At 32.2% G+C, this 20,487-nt stretch overlaps 1 protein-coding gene across 2 annotated transcripts in view; it reads right to left on the minus strand.

The window, feature by feature from the left end:
• Positions 1-20,487, minus strand: part of SCFD1 (sec1 family domain containing 1) — a 113,237-nt gene that overhangs the window by 60,187 nt on the left and 32,563 nt on the right. For both annotated transcript variants that reach the window (XM_003756117.4, XM_012546904.3), the window contains one exon: positions 2,100-2,239. In XM_003756117.4, coding sequence (XP_003756165.1) covers positions 2,100-2,239 — 140 coding nt within the window. The remainder of the gene's footprint in view (positions 1-2,099; positions 2,240-20,487) is intronic.

The raw sequence follows: 20,487 nt of genomic DNA on the forward strand, positions 1-20,487 counted from the left end.
AAAAGAAACAAAATGCAAGAAAAATAGTAGATGATAGGATAAGACAAATCTGTTGAAAGAGCTCCTTCAGGAGTATAAGAAACATTATATGTAAAAAAGAACTTATGAAATTTTACACCTGGCATTCTCATCAATATGACACACAGTGTCAAAAATTTTGAGCAATTAAATTATGAGTCTAAAAGCAATGTTAAAATTACTCAGAAAAAAAGAAACCTTTTACAACCATACATTCTTAATACCCTTAGATGTTATTGATATGTATCAATTTTTCTCTAAAGATGAAATTTGTCTCCCATCTGCTACCTTGTACATCAAAGCTCCTTAAACTTTTTCTACTCCCAACTCATTTTTACACAGCCCCAGGTATATAACTATAAAATAGACATAGAAATTGAACATTACTCATAATAAACCATAAAGAAATTTATATTAAAACAATTCTTTGTTATACATATAATTTTATCATTTATTAAAGAGTAAATTTGCATACAAATGAAATGGATGTGCTTGTTTATATTTTTACATAAAGAATTAAAACTTGATAAAATATTTGATACTTTTTTACTACTGCCAAAATATTTACTACCCCTATACATTCAATTATGTGACCCTAACTGGGGTGGTGAGCCACAGTTTAAGAAGCTTTGTTCTACATAAGCAACTCTAATTTAATGGTGTACTAGAAAAACAGAAAAGCATAAGAGATCCCATTCCTAAGAAAATCTAGGTTACATATGGGGACTATAGCACAACACTATCAAAATTTATCTGAATTATGAAATGTAAAATTATGTAAATTACTTCCCTAGTAAAATTTGATTCTCTTAAATTACAAGCTATATCTTTCTCGTTTATAGGGAAGAAAATGTATTAAAATATTTTGAAATAATTTGATTTTAAAAATGAAACTGATAAAGAGCTTAACTGTTCAAGCATATCACAGATTTAACATCATTCTAATTGAAGTTAGAAGTTGAGGAAAATTTATGTATAATAAAACATTTAGAAAATATAATATATTTCATTCTACCATATCATATAAGAACAGAGAAAATATTCAAGAGGGAAAGGTAGTGCAGAAAACTGTGTTTCTCCTCTCACATAAATGTAAATCAAATCAGAGGCACAAAAATAGGAAAACCAAATGCATACATAATATATAACTTAAGAATTGCTAAGAGATCCCACATCCCAAAGCAAATTATGTTTCTGATATTATTATTAAACAGTAGTTTCCAAAGTGAAAGAAAAAAAAAACAACTTTTTTTTTCCACTAAAAGAATAACTTTTTTTGTTCCTTAAAAAAGAATGGAAATAGAATTGAATTTGAACAAGATCAAGGTTCAAACCCCAGTTTTGCTATTTATAATCTGAATGACTTTGGGAGTTAGTCTCCTTAATTTGTAAAGTAAGGTGGTTAGGTCCAACTAGATGATGCTTAAAATTGCTTTCAGTTCTAAATATATGTATCTTCAATTTCCAGCCTGAATTTCAAGGTGTACTCTTAACCTAATATACATATACGCTCCCCCTTTAATCACCCCCTACGGAATTACTGTCAAGTTTCAAGCCCTCTCTTATTTACTCTTCTTACCACTTTTTAAATGGCTTGATCCCAGGCCTTGCAGTTTGAAGAACTGCTAATAAAAGTGACAAGTTTTGGTATAAAATCTCAATTCTAATACTTAGCATCTGTGTGACTTTGGGTTAGTCATTTAATTGCTCTGGACCACAGGTTCATAAGATGAGGAAGGTAGATGTGCAAGGTTCAATTCAGGTATAAATCTGTAGGTGAGGAAAAGATGGCACTGGGAAAGCAGCATTTTTCAATATATATTCTTGGAGGGGTTAGTTTCCAAATTTAAGAGATTTTAGAATAAGATGGTAACACATCTATATTTAATGTGATGATAATGATCTTACAGAAATGAGATCAAAAGACTAGAGATTGGGAACAAAGAAAAATGAAACTATAAAGAAAAAAAATCTCATTATTCTTTTCAACTTTGTAACATCAGGATCTTTTCAAAAATTTTTAAAGGATGATTCATCAAAGCATCTATCACCTTTGTTATCTCATTATTTGTTTTACTTACCTGCCTTTATGTTTTTGCCAAAACTTATCAACTGCAGTTAAATCATATGACTTCTTGTTTTTTCTCTTTGGTCTAGCACCAGCTGGAGAATTTTCTACCGCTGAAGATTCTTCCAGATTAACTCGATTTAGGTGAAAATCCTGCAAAATTGTAAACTTGATTTGAAAAACTGTTATCTGAACATGCAAACCATAAAATATATTATCATTTTCCATATAATACAATAACATTCTCGGTTACCTAGCACCGTTGAAGGTATTGATCTATATTGGTTATATTTTACCTGCAGAATGCTCAACTTTTTTTTTCAAATCCAATTTGATCTGTGTTCTTAACACATTATTTCCTATTTCTCTATCTTAATGATAATAAATCTGATAACTTTTTTCTTGATTATTCAGAATTAATTAATATGAGCAATTATTATGCTGTACTATCAACAGATGCAGTGCATAATAAATGGATACAAAAGTCTCAGCAAAAAGAGGAAAAGGACAATATGTCCAAATTATGCTGATATGCCCAGATCATATTCCATAAATCTATGATGATGTCACACATCAGTACTGTGTAACTATGTAACATTTTTGCAATACGCTTTTCTTGAAGAGATCCCAATGATCAGATTTTCTTGTTTTGTGCCTTTCTCATAGAATGTGCTTGAAGAATGCTCATAATCTCTTGATTATTATGTCTGCGTCTATGTATAGTCATTCCTAAAATCAAAAGTTTGAGAAAGTTTTTTCCTGTTTTTATCAATTCCAGTGAAGAGAGGATTTAATTCTTGTTAGCAGGGAAAAGAGTAGGCTTTATAAGTGATATTTGCCATTCAAATTAATGAGATTTTTTATTGTTAAGAGTTCTAAATTATAATTACTTTTTTTTTTTTTTTAAGCTGGGTTGGTTGAGAAAATATACCTAAAATGGAAAGAATAGCCTGAGGCAGAAACAGAATAGGACTTTATGACTAAAACTACAATTTGTGGAATATATTTTTCATTATTGTTCAATTTACTGATACCGAGGGCCTGTAATGTTCAAGGTACTGTATTACAAGATAGAGATACAAATACAAAAACAGTCTTTACCCTTAAGGAGCATACATTCACTTTCACTAGAGGGTGTCCACATGTCAATGATTTGTATAAATATCACAGCATTTTAGATTTATTTCCTACTGAAAAAATACACCACAGTAATTTATGAAGCAGCCTTTGCTTAAAGATATCTAATGAGAATACTGCTCTAATAATTAGGAAATTTTTTCCCTTACTATTCAAGCCAAAATCAGCTTCTCTGCAACTTCTAGCCATTGCCCTTAATTCAATACTCTGGGCCACCAACGAGCAAGTTCAACTCCTTTTACATGTTTCAAATACCACAAGGGAACTCTATCCCTCCCTTAAGTCTTTTATTCTTCATGCTAAACATTCCCAATTAACAGGCCTTCATATGAATGGACTTAAGGACCATTATCATCCTTATTGCCCTTCTTTCTGAACATGCTTCCACTTACCTTCCTAACCATGGTCCTCAGATCAGGACATAATACTCCAAAAGGATACTAACCAAGGCAAAGCACAGAATAATTTCTTTTATCTACATTTCTTACTGAAGGAAATGCTACCTTTCTATTATAGGTTAGTAAAACTAAATTTATAATCCTCCCTCCCCCCATCTTATGTTCCAAAGATTAGAGGTTGCATCCTTTAATAAGATTACTATTTGGATAAAACAAACTAAAATTTCTAAAAGTTCAATTAAGTAGTTTATAATAAAATACCAAGTGCTTGATAAAAATAAATGCTGTTTCAAATGTAAAAATAAAAAAATATAGTGACATGGCTCATTTCAAATAAATCCTTTAAAAAAAAAATCAAGGATGTATCTTTTCTGATTTAGATTACATGAAAACTTCCAAACTATGTAGTAAGTATAAGCCTTTAAGAAAAATTATTTTTAAAAGGACTAAACATATTAGATACCTAAGATACAAAATAAAGAGCAAATTGTCACTTGTCATTTGCATATTAAGGCAGAAAAGGTAATATTTAATATTGAAATTAAAGAATTGGGAACATTTTGTACATCATCCCAAATACTGGAAAACAGAAACTTCACACACTTTATACACTAACAGAAATGTTTTTAACAGGATGAAATACCTAAAATCCTTTCATATTATGACTCAAATTTTCCAGGCTTGTAGTAGACTGTGGGCATCAGTGCACCAAAGCACTGGTGTCACTAAATAAAGGTTGGCAGTTCATTAGGTACAAACAAATTACATTAAGAAGGACTAAGAAGGCTGGATAATTTTAGCTTTTTTCAGTTTTTTGTTATTGTTATTATTTACCATTTGCCAAACTCCCAACATTACTCAATTCAGAAAAGAGAAAGAATATAACTTGTTAAAATCCCCTCCAAGAAGATATACTATGGATTAAATTTTTTTCTGAGATTTATCACCAATCTTGTAGGGTGATTGTAAGGACAAAATGAAAGATCTTGAAAGTGCCACATAAATGCTTCCTAATATTATTATTACTGGCAGAAGAAAATGTTTAGAAATGTACAGCAGAGTATAAGATAACTGGGATAGCCTCTGGAAAACTTTCAATGCTTTAAGTACAGACACTTACTGAAAACAGATGGAAAACATGCTTTTAATGAACAAACTTTCATTCAATTAATAAAATTCTAATCATAAAAGGGAACATAATCAGAGAAGCAAGCAGTTGGAAGGGAAATAAAAAAATCATTAAATTGTAGGGCTTCAGCACAAACATGTTCCATTTTTGTGTGATGAACACATAGCAAAGCTGAAGAACAGTTCTTAATACTTGTCAAGATGAATTAAAAGATGAAACTGGAGATCATTTAGACTAGAGGTATCAAACACACAGCACTATTCAGTGTTTGAGCAAAATTAATATGTAACTGGGCAATTTAAAAAAAAAATTACAAAATAACAATATTAATATATAGTTTTCTAAGTCAATATGTAGCTCATGAACATCCTTATGTACAGAATAATGTTTCTATTTGAGTCTGACAACACTGATATAAATATCATTAATAAATACTTTATGAAATGTGTTCCTCCTAACAACACTTTGAGGTAGATAATGAAAGCATTACTATCCCCATTTTATAGATAAGAAAACTGAGACTTAAGAGATTAAGTGAATTGATCACAAAACTAGCCAATCAAAGCTAGGCTATCTGACATTGTTAGACTATCTTTCCACTTATATTAAGACTACCTTTTCCTTCAGAAATGCTGCCAAATCTGCCCTTATCAGTTCTCAGTGAAAGGAAATTCTAAATCTCCAACCCTTTCAACTATTTAAAAAAACATGTTAATTTCATATGAGTATTTTTTCACATCTAACCTGAGTGCTTTTGGTATAATTTCTATTTGCAAAGAATTTTTTGACATACCTTCTAAATCAGTCTTTTGAAAGGCAATATTAAAAATCTATCATTTATTTTTAGTCTTCTCTAACATAATCTTAATTCTTCACGAAAACAGAACTATGGACCTTAGGGATTATATATGTGTATGTGCATATTCTTCCTTTCTTTGACCTGTTCAGATAAGATGAAATCCACTGACACCTTTTCTCTCCCTTCCTCCATCTTTGTATAGAATTTTCTACTTTCACTCCTTGATTTTGTGAAACAATATCCCCTAACCTGTCTATACTAAAACATCATAGTCCTTGTTTTAATAATGGAAATGTTGTAAATAACCAACTATTTGCTAATTAAGTATTTCACATTAATACTTCTCAACAAATGAAGTATTATTTCTTAAAAGAGTTTTACTTCTTACTGGAGATATCATTTTAAATACAGTCATTCTTTCAAGTCTTCAAGACCAGATCCTTCCTGGATGCCTGTAAGATTGTAAGATTCTCCCCGATACTGAAAATCTAGATTTCTGAAAGTTTCTCAATAGGTTAAAAATTATATTAAGTGTTCTTTAAATAGAATTAGGGTGAAAGACCCTTGCTTTTTTCTTTTGTAATTCCTTTGAATCTGGTTCTCCTTTTCTGAAACTGTATTTTCTAAGCTTTTTGGTGTTGTTAAGTTTGGCTACTTTATATTTTTAAAGTTAATCCTTTATTTCGTCTGTGCTCTTGCTTTTGGCAGCATATTCTGGTACATAGCAGGTTCTGATAATTCTTTTTATCTCCTCCCTCCACCCAAATTATATTTAGGAGTAAAGCAAAGAAACCCTGCCTCCACTATTTTTTATATAGTTCTAGAAAACAGAAAACGAGAGAAGGAAACTAAAGGCATAGAACCAAAACTATTCCTATTTGGTGATGATTGGGTTCTTTTTTTATATTGATTTTTACCAATTTTTCTTTTTCTGTTTCTCTTTTTTTGGAAAATATTCTTAATTATAATAAATATCTCTCAGGGGAGGAAAAAAGGGGAAAATGCACATAACAGAAAAAAGATAGATCAATCTGAAGGGAGAGGAGGCACAAAGGAAGAGTTCCAGGGGAACAACTAGTGAAACACTTGGAATATGGAAAGAAGAGTGTCATGTGAGAGGAAGAGCAAAGAAGCTAGTGTTGCTGGACTGATGAAAATATGCATGTGTGTGTGTGTATGTGTGATAGGAGTGGAGAATACAGTCCAGTAAAGGAAGACTGGAAAAATAGTAACAGCATAGGTTATTACAGTACTTCAAAAACCTGAAGATTTAACCTGGAAACAAGAGGGAACCATTAGAGTTGATTGAACAGGGAATGAGAGAGTAAAAACTTAAAAAAAGTAAATTGGGTTAACTTTAGTCTACCTCACATCTATCTGGGGGGAAAAACACACACACACACACACAATTTTCGTGAAAGACAAAAATAAAATAAAAGTTTTTAGAACTTTTCTAAGATTCATAATATTTCACATGAAATATAAAAATGTTTACTTCATAAACCTCTTTTAATTACTAGAAAAGATTTTGAACAGAAGTAACTTTTTTTTAGCTCAGTTCATTATTTGTAGTAACCATATTATTAGCTATATAGATATGACAAAAAGATTGATAAGTTGAAATTTTACTCATCTGACCCACACATTCATTCCCCCTAGTTTCAGAATTCCGAATGCAAGATGTTAAAGTATAATTTATATAACTCTCATACCTTCTTTTTATGCTAAAAGATAAGGTTTTCAAAATACATATGTACTCAAGCTTCAGTAGAGTCCTTACAGGAAACTGGTAGCTCCCTCTTACCTCTAGGATCAAATGCAATCTATTTGGTATTTAAAGCCCTTCAGTGTGGCTCCAACCTGCTTTTGTAGGAGAATTTGTTCCCTCATTTTACATATTCTGTGTACTACAGTAAATGGCTTGTTTTTCCTTACACAACATTCCATACACACCCCTCTCCCCTTTGCTCCCACATATCCCACCCCTGTCTGTGTGACTTTGCAAGGCTGTCCCCAAGTCGGGAAGGCACTCCTACCTCATGGCACCTCACAGTATCCCTAGTCTCTTTCAAAACTCAGCTCATGAATGCTTCTGTTCCATTCTGCCTTTGTAGTGATATAGAGGTCCTTTTAGCTGTCTTTGGTACTGATTTTGAAGAAAGAATGGCTGCCACTTTGTTGAATGTAAGTTATTTATGCAGAATTCAAAGGGATAAGAGAATCCATCTAGAATGTAATAAGTCAGCCAGAAAACACATCTGTCATTGACCTTCACATGAATAGACTATATGCAGAAGAGTAAAATCTTTTAGCTTGTGAAGAACAGTAAGATTTGGTGAGAACATTAAGATACTATGTGTAGGGTAAAATCAGGAAATAAGATTTCCTTTTCACAAGTCAAATGTACTTTGGTTATACCAGGTTAAATTATGTTCCTTATTTCAAAGACTTACAAGGAAAAGTGAAAAAGGCACAAATTAAAAAACTGATGATTTGATGGGAGAGTCTCCATCCCTGCAGCAGACATTCTCACTGCATCTACATTTTTGCCTAACAAATTCACTATTACAGTGAGTGCCATTAATTTAATTGCAAAGAAGTCCCAAAGAAGTGTGGGCCTCTGGAAGATCCAACCATAGAGATCTTCTCTTAACATTGTGTACCATTATACAAGTTAGATTGTATGCTATACCCTTGAGGTTTTTTCCTTAACCAATAGGAAATTTTAGAAAATTCAAACTATATATGTATGTATGAATGTATATTACATATTATATGTATATATATACATATACACCTACATATAATACATACACATAAACTCCCATGTCTTAAAGTACATTTGCATTTTTAAACCTTTTAAAAAAATACTAGGTCTGATATAAATGTCACAAGTGTTATTAGAAAGCTAAACTACAGAAAGAACAATTATAAATATTATTTTAAAAAGTTTAGGTACACAATTTGAAATTGTTTCTTATAATAGAAATTTATGGAACAGTCAGATTTGGGTCCCTAAAATTTTTGCAACTGTTTGGAAGATATAAACTTTCTTGACATTTAGCTCTAGTTATTTGCATTTCTACCCAAACACACTAAAAGAATAATTATCAGAATCTTGGTTCCGATTTGTCTGAACAGCTTAGTTTAGAACTCATCCGATCAAGTGAGAGAAAGCAAGACTAAATTATTTTTAAAAGGATACTCTACAGAACTAGGAAGAGAACTTATTAACTGACTGATAAAACCTGGATTTCAAGTTCATCACTGTTTCTGATAATGCTGTTATTTCTTAACATCTTAAAATTTAAAATATTCTTTTCTAAATCAATCATAATATGCATAGCCTAGATTTATTAAACAAATTTTCAAAACACAATCAGCTTAGAAATGTACAGTGTGAAACTACTGGTTTGGAGGCAGAACATCTACCCCATCTAGTGGAAGTAAAAGATATAAAATATGTAATACCTAGAATAGAAAATTCTTTTTAAAAACAGTGGAAATTAATTTTTAAAAATTATACTTTAAAAAAATCAATAAAACCATGTTGGTTACATTCTGTAAAATTTTTATATTGATAATTATCTGGCACACATCTGAAACCAAATAATAAAACAGCTCAATATTAAGTCAATGCAAATTATCCTATTATTTGCTAGAGATTACTCCCAGGAGATTAAACTTAACATTCCCATACAACTTGAATAATATAGAGCATCTTTTCCAACTGTATTGCAAAGGTGGTCTATAAAGTAATAAAAAGGAAAAAGTTGTGTAAGAGTTTTAAGATTATTTGTTTTTATAAGTATGTACAAATTACTTGGGACAGAGCAAAATAATTGTATTTACTGATTTACACAATAAATGCCACAAATTTTAAGATCTTAAAAAAAAAACCTTTTAGCATTCAGTATGTTCTGATTTCTTATTTTGCACAATTTGGCACTGAACCAACACAATTTTGACATATTCTTTAATTCTCAACATGACACCACAATTTTATCACATTAAATATTAGAAATACATTCTCTGATGAAGCCTATTTTTCTATCTCTAGCTTTGATAATGGCCCACAAGTTTTTAAAAATAGCTTTTTACTTTCAAAATATATGCAAAGATACTTTTCAACATTCACCCCTGCAAAATCTTGTATTCCAAATTTTTATTCCTCCAACAGCAAATAATCAAATTTATGTTACATATTTTCATACCGCAAAAGAAAAATCAGATCAAAAAGGAAAAAAATGAGAAAAAAAAGAAGCAAACAACAAAAATGGTGAAATCACTACATTGTGATTCTACATTTAGTTCCTACAGTTCTCTCTCCAGATGCATATGGCTCTCTCTATCACAAGTCTATAGGAATTGGCCCGAATCACCTCATTGTTAAAAAGAGCTAAGTCTATTAGAATTGATCACATAATCTTGTTGTTGCTGTGTACAATGTTCTTTTGGTTCTATTCACTTCACTTACCATCAGTTCATATAAGTGTCCCCAACCTTTGCTGACATCATCCTGCTGAGCATTTCTTACTGAACAATAATATTCCATTTCATTCATACACCATATCCACTCAGTTTCCAGTTTCTTGCCACTACAAAAAAGGCTGCTATAAACATTTTTGCACAGGTAAGTCCTTTTTCATTTTTTATGATCTCTTTGGGATAAAGACCCAAGAGAGACATGCTAGATCAAAGGCTATGCACAGTTTGATAGCCCTTTGTAGCCCATAAGCTTTTAGCAGGGTTTAATCAGGTAAGGTCCCTAAGGAATTTAAATATGTTTATCTATTTTATAAAAGAAATGCAAATTAAACAACTGGACATTTCACTAATGCCAGGAGATATACAAAGACAGATACACTAATGCATTATTAGTAGGATTGTGAATTCAGTCCCATCATTAGAGAAAAAATGCCAAATCATATGAGAAAAGTAACAACTGAACAGTTTTTTAATAGAAGAGTAATTAGACTGGACATTCTTTTTTTGTCCAGACACATCACTCCTGGGCATATACTCCTATTGATCAAAATTGAAAAATAATCCCATGTATATCAAAATATTTGTAAAAAGTCTTTTGAGAAGAAAATTTCTTGATAGGTAGATAGCTGAACAAATCATGGTATATAAATGTAATAGAAATACCATAAAAATCTACTATAAAAATATTAAGGATTCAGAAACAGCCAAGAATAAGAAGTGGAATAAAGGCAGAAGCTCACTTGCGCTCTTCCCCAAACGCATCTAAATATCTTTAAATAATAACAACAAATTATAGAGCAGCAAAACCCACAAAAAGACAGCGTGAAACAATTTTCCAGTCCAAGACAATTTAGAAGCCCAGCAGGAAACGTCTGTTGCAACAGGGTAAGAGAGGAGCGCATTCCAGTGTGGCCATGCCAGCAGACTGGGCCCCAGCAAAACAAAAATGGACCTAGGGTGATGGGAATCAGTGGTAGCAGTGTTGGTTTCTAGACCTCTCAGTCCACAAACAATAAGGGGATCCAACAATGGGTCAGAAGGAGATTTATAGGGATCCCTCTGCCTGCACCAGGGGACTCTGTTGCATAGCTTACACTTGGTCACCGTTCTGGGACATAGGGCCAGAAGGAGCATGAGCATGGCAAAGTTTGCAGCCCCAGAGAAGCAGGGTCTTGGGTCATGGTTTCAGGGTTGAAAAGAGTAATTGTGGTTACTCACAAACTAATGCATAGTACAGGAGAATAGTAAACATACCTTTCCCTAGATCATACCAGAATTAGCTTTGAAACAGCTACACAAAAAAACCTTAAGTTTGAGACAGTGCCCCCTTTACTTAGGAAGCAGAGTCCCATTTAACAGAGTTAAAAGTCAAGAAGTGTTTGGAAAATGAGCAAATTGAAAAAAAAAGTTCCAGTAGAGCAGTAATGAACTGAACTAGCAACACCCAGCGAAAGAACTCTGGGAGATGACTATGAACCACTACAAAGAATTCCCAATCCCTCTATTTTTGTCTACCTGCATTTTTGATTTCCTTCACAGGTTAATTGTACACTATTTCAAAGTCAGATTCTTTTTGTACAGCAAAATAGCTGTTTGGACATGTATACATATATTGTATTTAACTTATACTTTAACATATTTAACATGTATTGGTCAACCTGCCATCTGGGGGAAGGGGTGTGGGGGAAGAAGGGGAAAAGTTGGAACAAAAGGTTTTGCGATCGTCAATGCTGAAAAATAATCCATGCATATATCTTGTAAATAAAAAGCTATAATAAAAAAGAAAAGAAAAACATGAGGGCAAGAAACTAAAAAAAAAAAAAAAAGAAAAGAAAAAGATTCTGTTACTGTATTTGAACTGAGAAGTCTGGAAGCTACCACAGCTGCCATTATTTCAGCTGTCTTGAGGCCCCCTCCTGGTTTGCTAGGGTCCAGGCTACAAGTGCATAGTCTACATTGGACTATGCTCCTCTCTCACTCTGGTGTAACAGACCTTTCTTACCAACCTTCTAAAAGTTGTCTTGTACTGGAGGGCTTGCAATATGACATTCTGGAAGACAAAGGAGCTAGGACTACAACCAGATAAATGGAGTAAAGTCTTTCAAAGGAAAAAAAAAAGGGCATTCAATGAAACGGGAATTTCATGCAATCCTGATGTAAAGATTAGAGCTAAACAGAAAATGTGACTTTGAAAAATAAGATTCAAGAAAAGCATTAACAAGTAAACAGGCAAGAAAAATCATAAACGATTTGATGTTTAGTGTTGTTTATATCCAGATATGGGAAAATGATCTCTATAACCCTTAAAACCTTTCTCATTATAAGGGCAATTAGAAGGAGCATATATAGAAAGCAGAAGTGTGAGTTGAATATGATGTTATGATTAGCTAAAAAAAATAAAATTAAGGGATGAGAAAGCAGAATGCACTGAGAGAAGGGGAAAGGGAGAGGTAAAATGGGATAAATTATCTGACATAAAAAAGCCCTGAAAGAGACTTGAAGGGAGAAATGAGGAAAGGAGATATACTTTACTCTCAATGGAATTGAGTCAGAGAGAAAATATACATTCAGTGGGGTGTAGAAATCTATCTTATAAATGTAGGAAAGTAGTAAGGGAAGAGAATAAAGAGGGAGAAGAGAGAAGGACAGTTTGGGACAGGAAAAAATCAAAAGCATAACACTTTTGAGAATGGACAGGGAAAAAGGAGAAAGAGAACCTGTAATCACAACTGGGGAATTTTTTTTTTTTTAACAGTAAACTTCTCTAATAAACACCTTATTTCTCAAACACAGAAAATTAAGTCAAATTTATAAAACAAGAGTGATTCCTCAAATGAAAAATGGTCAAAAGACATAAACAGGCAATTTTCAGAAAAAATAATCAAAGTCATTTAGTTATATGAAAAAAAATGCTCTAAATCACTATTGATGAAAGAAATGAAAATTAAAATTATGAATTACTATCTCAAATTTTTTAAGATTGGCTAATATGCCAGAAAAGAAAAATGGTAAGTGTTGGAGGGGGTGTAGGAAAATTAAAATATTAATGTACAACTGTTGAAATTATATATTGATTTAACAATCCTGGAGAGCATTTGGAACTATGTCCAAAGGGCTCTAAAACCATGCATATCCTTTGACCAAGCAATACCATTACTACATGTGTATCCCAAAGAGATTAAAAACAAAAAGCAAAAGATATTTATAGCAACTCTTTTAATGGTGGCAAAAAATTAGAAATTGAAGAGATGTCCATCAATTGGGAAATGGCTGAACAAGTTGTTGTATGTGATTGTGATGTAATACTATTGTACTTTAAGAAATAATGAATAGGATGCTCTCAAAAAAAGCATTGAAAGACTTACACAAACTGATGCAAAGTGAAGTGAGCCGAACCAAAAGAACTCTGTACACAGCAACATCAATACTATGTGATGATTTACTATGAATAACTTGGTTATTTTCAACAATACAATGATCCAAGACAATTCTGTAGGACTTATGATAAAAGGTACTATCCATTTCCAGAGAAAGAACTAGTGAAGCCTGAATGTAGATCATTTTCTTTACTTTTGTCTGTGCTTTAATAGAATGACCTAAAAGGAAATATACTTTGTATGAATACACATGTATAATGTATGTCAAATTGCTTGTCTTCTCAATGAAAGGGAAAAGGGAGGGGCAAAATTTGAAACTCAAAATAGGAAACTTGGAATGTGAAAAGTGGAGCATGGCCAAATACCTTGTAAACATAGTGGGCCAGTTTCCACTCAATCAACCAGTCAAATGGACTGCTCCTCTGCCTAACAGGATAATCAGTCTATATTGATAAATCTGAATTCATTCCTTCACTGAGGACTACACTTGGAAGGGATGTTAGAGAGTCTGATCCCTCACCTTATAAGTATAGGGTAATTAGTTGACTTCTAATGGGTCATATAGCTAAAAAACTAATCTGAAAACACTAAAGGATCTCAAGACCACTGGGGAAAAAAATCCTCAAAATGTACTGTGTGTGCACGCATGTATTTTACAGTCTCTTCCAAAGAGGAGCAGATCAACTTCTCCAGTTGGTATGGAATATAGTAGTCCAAAATGTGTATCTAATACTGCTTTAATCTTTATGAGTTCATACAAGTTTTCGCCTATTTATTTGAATCCTTCAAATTTTTTTCCTTTTTTTTGTTTTTTTCCCCTGTTTACATGTAAAACCAATTCAATGCACTTGTTCCTCCCCATTTTGCTTTCTGTTTCCTACTGTGAAACAGTGATCCAAGAAATAATATCAATACTGTACAGTATATATTAACCCAGGATCACTCTGACTTTCTAAACCAAAATTTCTCTGGCCACAATTCCCCTACATGACGTGTTCTTTGATAGAAGGTGCTGTCTCCATGTTTGTATTTGTATAGATCATCAAAAGAAATAAATAGATTGGTTGGTTTCATTTAACTGTTTTGTAACAAGAAATAGCTCAGTGGAATGGAAAAGTGTATTTGGAAATGACATATAAAAATAAGATAGCAATAAAATGTTTTTTTTTTTTTTTAAATATGGAATCCTAGGAAGCTCAACTAATATATATTTTTCTTTTTTCTCATGATACAATTCCTCTAATTATATCTATATTTCAATGTCCTAGTTTCTGTTCTTATAACTTTACTGATCTTGTTCAGGGAATCAATAATTCCTCTTTGAAAATCAATGACTTCTTTTTTTCTTTTTAAATTCTCTGATGTTTTAAACTGTTGACCACCTTCTCCTAGATACACTGTGAGAGACAGTCTGGTATGTCAAAAGACTGCAGATTAAAAAAAAATAATTCTTCAATTCAATTTAAGCAAATGCCATAAACAGCTATAAACTAGGTCCTATAGAAATAAGTTAATCATAAAATTAGATATAGAAATGTACCTCTATCCATTCATCAATAATTTCTTGCTTCAATAGTGAAAACTCTTGAATCAATCAGATTAGGAATCCATTTGAAAATGTCCTAAGATATATTGCATATTGTCTTGCAAACGATAGACATTTAATAAGTACATAACAAATGATAGGTGGTTAATCCTTTATCAATCTACTTTAGAAAGTTGTCATGAAGTGTAACTGAACTTGTATATGAAAGCATTTTCAATTCAACAAATACTTGAAAAATATAGAGATTTATTAACAACTCAGGAAAATTTTTAGGTCAAAAAGATTACCAAAAAACACTGTTATGCAAATTTTGAAGATTGCCAACCAGCTCCAAGGGGAGTTAAACTAAATATTCCTAGTGAAGACTGCCAACCAGCTCCAAGAGGAGTTAAACTAAATATTCCTAGGAAAGGACCGAATGTTCATTCTATTTTTTCCCTTCAATCCACTTAACTTCTTTTCCAATCATTGTCAGCACTTTACTTTCAGGTATTCTTCCTTTGGCACCATATTTTTCTATGTGGATTTTTCAGATATGAACTTCTGCCTTTATTCCTCTAGTTACAATTCTAACTTGAAAGGTTATTTATCTTATGCTTTAAAACAAAAAAAGCACCTAAGCTAACATTCCAGAATCTAACCCATAAATTCTCTGTAGGTATTATATTGTAATGGGCCAGAACTCTGTACTTAAAACAAGGATTCTTATAAGGTATTAACTCAATGGAATAAATAAGACAATGGTTATCTAGTTTAGCATGGTAATTAATAGTTCTCTACTTCAGCATGACTGATTTTAATCTTACAACAAATAATGGTTCTCTAGTGTTAAAATGATTGGCTTATACTCAGTATGATGAATGGATTTAATTGTAATAGAGTATTTAAAAGGTCAGAGTCAGACCTAGAAGAGGACTCGGAGACAGACTCAGAGAAGACAGAGGACTGGAGGCTGGAACTCAAGGTCTTGGAGCCAAGGAGAGATACACTCCATTTCCCAACACTGTGGTAGCTGGCCTGTCCTCCTTCATTTCTCCACTGAAATCAAGTCCCATCTGAAGGCCTCCAGAAAGCTAGGCGAGCCCTAGGCAAGGAGAAAGACTGTGAAGGAGATAATAAAGAATTTGGACTTTATCACCTGGCTATTCTCATAGTGATTCCTCAGCTGAAGTGAAGGCTGGCTCAAAAACCTGCAGAAAGCTAAATGGAACATTACATTATATGGACTAGCAGACTCTGGAGTGATTCTCAGTTATCCCCCACTCAGAGAACACCTATCTGGAGGCTAACAATACTATTCTTTTTAAAATTTCTTCATATTTTATTATGCCTAGTTCTAGGACCTCTAATCATCAGTAACTAGTTTCTTTTTTTCTTGCCTGAGTCATCTTTCATATCCTAATAATATGCTTTGTCTGCATCATCACACAGTTGTCCTAATAATTCCAGTCAAGATTTCTCTTACACAAAGCTTTATCAAAGTTATTCGATTCTGAACAACTGTAATAACTCCAATTATCCTAAACACCCATTTGTTACATCTATCCCTCAAATGCCTAAATATTTATGGTTATCTCTACAGTCCTATGTGACTTTTGATTAGTTTTACTAACGGAAGCAAAGAGGTGTAAATCATCCAATAAGCTGAATTCTCTAAAAACAATTTGGATTTTGAATGAATTTTTTTATTATATTTGAACACAAGTATGTTGCTTAATAAATTCATACTGCTAAAGTTTCAATAATTGAGACAGAAATAAATGGAAAGTAGTAAGTTAAGTATTCCGCATCATATAATGCAGAAATCTTTAGTTCAACTCCACTTCCAGTTCAAGCACAATTCCTGATTTAAATCATTGATGTAAAAATAGTTTCAACCACAAGGAGGCCAAGTGCAACTCAAAGTGCCTCAGACAGTAACCATTTACATCATATCACATGAAAAGATATGGTTACCAAAGGCAACACTAGTTTAAAATATTAAATTATTTGCAAAAAGTTAAAAAGAGGAAAAAAAAATCATTAATTAGAAGGATGATGGAAGAACAGGTACATCACGAACTATAAATGGAACTGTGAAATGGCACAACCATTCAGGAAAGCAATTTGAAATGATATCCAAAATATTACTAAGTGTACATGAATTCTGACCACTAACACCATTACTTACTATATATTCCAAAGAGTCTGTCAAAGACAAAAAAAAAAAAAAAAAAAAAAAGAATCCATATATACAAAAATATGTATAGAAGCATTTTCTATTGTAGCAAAGAACTGAAACAAAATAGATATTTATTAATAAGAGACTATCAGGATAAATTGTGGTATGCAAATGTAATGAGATTATACTATATGGGAAATGATAAGTGACTGGAAAACCTAGGAAGATTTGTATGAACATGTTGAATGAAACAAACAAAAAAAACGAGAACAATTTACAAGATGATTATGAGAACCTAAAGGAAACCATTCTTATAATTGAGAACTCTGATCAGGACAGTGACCATTCATAACTTCTGAAGACTGATAGTGACCTCAACTTTTAAGTTCATGCACCAGAAGTGTAAAGGGCTGAAACTCTGAGTAGATGCACTGGAATTAGACAACGGAGATGTGCTCGGTTAATTAGCTTATATAAGCTAATTACTTATTGGACTTCTATTAGCATATGCTTGGAAAATGGCCCTTCCCACTAGTCTATGCTGGCTCCATCTTTTGGTGTACACAGAGAATGGTAGGAGGGATTAGGGGGTGGAGAAAGACAAGCCAGAGTCACTTTTGCTGGGACAAGGAGAAGGGAGGTAGGGGAGACCTTGTGTCTATTCCCTTCACTACCCCCCCACCCCCACCCCAAGACCAAGAATAAAGACCAAGGAGTTTTGCTTATTCTGACTCTGGCTGATTCTAAGATATCCAAGGTGCTAACCCGGACTTCACAAGAAGGACAGAATAAGATTATTTTTTCAGCCAATATGTTGATTTGTTTTGTTTGACTTTAATTATCTGTTACAAGGAAACATGTTGGGTAGTTAAAAAAAATTTTTTTTTTAATTAGCAAAAAAGTTAAGAAAGTACAAATAAGCAATTTTGTTACAGCCTGCTGAGTTTTAAATTGTGTTGTGTGTGTATGTGTGTATTTTTTAAAACTCCACAGCTTATATTTTTAGGAAAAAAAAGGTTATAAAGAATAATACTGAAAAACAATGAGGCTTAAAAAAACCACAAAAAAGGTGATACATTTTCATTAATTGTCATACATAAATCATCATATTTGACTCTAACATCGGACCAAGTCCATACCAGAAAAATCTTTGTGGGGAGATGACAATTTTGAAAGTGTCAAAAACCATTTCAGATACCTGAAAAAGGGATACTGAATGAAGGAAAATTACAGTGTTCTTATAATCAATCAAAAAGACACAAGCAACTATTGATATCTCTTCCTTAATTCACATTTCTTTAAAATGTATATGAGATGATAATTGTGGAAACAGGTGTAGAAGAATTGCACATGTTTAACATATACTGGATTGCTTGCCATCTAGGGCACAGAGGAGGCAGGAAGGAAGGGAGAAAAAAATTTGGAACACAAGGTTTTTGCAGGGGTGAATGTTGAAAATTATCTATGCAAGTGTTTTGAGAATAAATAGCTTAAAAAATAAAATATATATGAGAATAAGATAAATACCTATCAAAGGCAGTATTGATGAAAATCAGAAGGGAACCCTCACATAATTTTTTTTGAGATGACATTTTCAGTTACAAAAATGTTTGAAGGTATAGAACATATAATACTCTTCTGAACTAATCATTGATCATACACATTTGAACTGGAAGAGCAAAATGAGGATTCAAAGAGATATTTTTATCTCCAACAAGATGTCAAACATATATACATATACAAGATTTCTTGATATTCAAACAAGATAATTTTGATGTTTTTAAACTATTGATCTTAGTTAAATAAAGCAATTATATAATCAATAAGGTATTTGCAATTATAATGGGCAATGGCTTACACAAAGTCAAAGAATGATTCTCTAGAGATGCTAAAAGTCTCCAGATGTTTTTGTTTGCAGGTAACACTGCAATAACTGCACTAAGCTCCCCAATACTAGAGGAACTCACCAATGAATTCTGAAACCATTCAAAAGAGAATGACTTAATGATCCATGCAGGAAAAATCAAATATATTAAGTCGAATGTCCAGACAACAATATGTAGTTGAATGGATAAAGAGTGAAGTCCATCAGTACAAATTATGTAACAAAGATGATTAACTTAGGCCAGAATTTAATAAGAGTAGAGAGTGGTTCTGGACATTATGTAGAATTTCTAATAATTTCAAATTTTTCATGGACACAAGAAAAGCTTCTTAACACCAATATTATCCTGGTGACATATTATGGCTCAATCCTCAAAGAATCAAAACCCAAAGAAGACCAAAGAGGGAATTAAAAAATGAAAGGTGAATTTAAGTAGGTTAAAACAATCTATCACTGATTATCTGCTTATAAATAGTGGTATAAAAGATATCACATAAGAAATATATGATCTGAAAAAGAGTAGGTACAGGAATAACAGATGAACAGCCTGAATGCTGCACTGGTACCCACAAAATATTAAAAGACATGGAAAATCTACAACATATTGGGTATTACTTCTATAATGAGTTTTTAAGAGAACAAAAGCAAGAGTTTCACAGGATAAAAGGGCTTGGATAGACTATCAGCTGTACTGTGGAATAGGGACAGTAAGAGATTCAAAGAAGTATTAAAGAATTCATAGAAAATTCCAAAGAAAAAGGCAGATTAAGTTGCATAGAACTGAAAAAAGTTAAAGTTTATAATTTATATTTCTCTATTTACTAAGTTCTCTCATTTTTAAATAGCAATAACAATTATTGGATGTACCAGACATTATAATCAACTTATTCCAAAAGGGCTATGTAATCAGAAACAACCTCATATATTTCTTTTCTAAACACCAATTAATTACTTACTTAGCAGTAAGATTCCAAGGCAGAATAGAATAATAGACAATTTAAAAATTTTCTCAAAATTATTAGTAAGAAAAATGCAAATCAAAATAACTCTGAGGTTTCCCTTTTCCTCCAGAAACCTGATAAATATGAAAGAAAAATATGGAAATAGTACTGCTGAAGTGAAAAGATACATGAGCACAATAGCTCTGAATTGGTTCAACCCCCCTGAAGCAATTTGGAATTATGTTAAGAAAATGACTAATATATTCATTCTCTTTGACCCAGATTACCCTGCTAGACATTTATCCCCAAAGAGATCAACTATATCAAAAGAAAAATCCATATATATCAAAATATTAATAGTAGCACTTTTTATAGTAGTCAAAAATGCTAAAGATTGTATAAATAGTCAAAGGATATGAACAATTTTCAAATTAAGAAATTAAAGCCAGTTCTAATCATATGAAAAAATGCTCTAAATCATTATTAATTAGAAAATTGCTTATTAAGTCAACTATGAGGCACCAATTCACATCTCTCAGA

Source organism: Sarcophilus harrisii, chromosome 2, assembly GCF_902635505.1.
Source record: "Sarcophilus harrisii chromosome 2, mSarHar1.11, whole genome shotgun sequence".
In the NCBI taxonomy this organism is placed as follows: domain Eukaryota; kingdom Metazoa; phylum Chordata; class Mammalia; order Dasyuromorphia; family Dasyuridae; genus Sarcophilus; species Sarcophilus harrisii.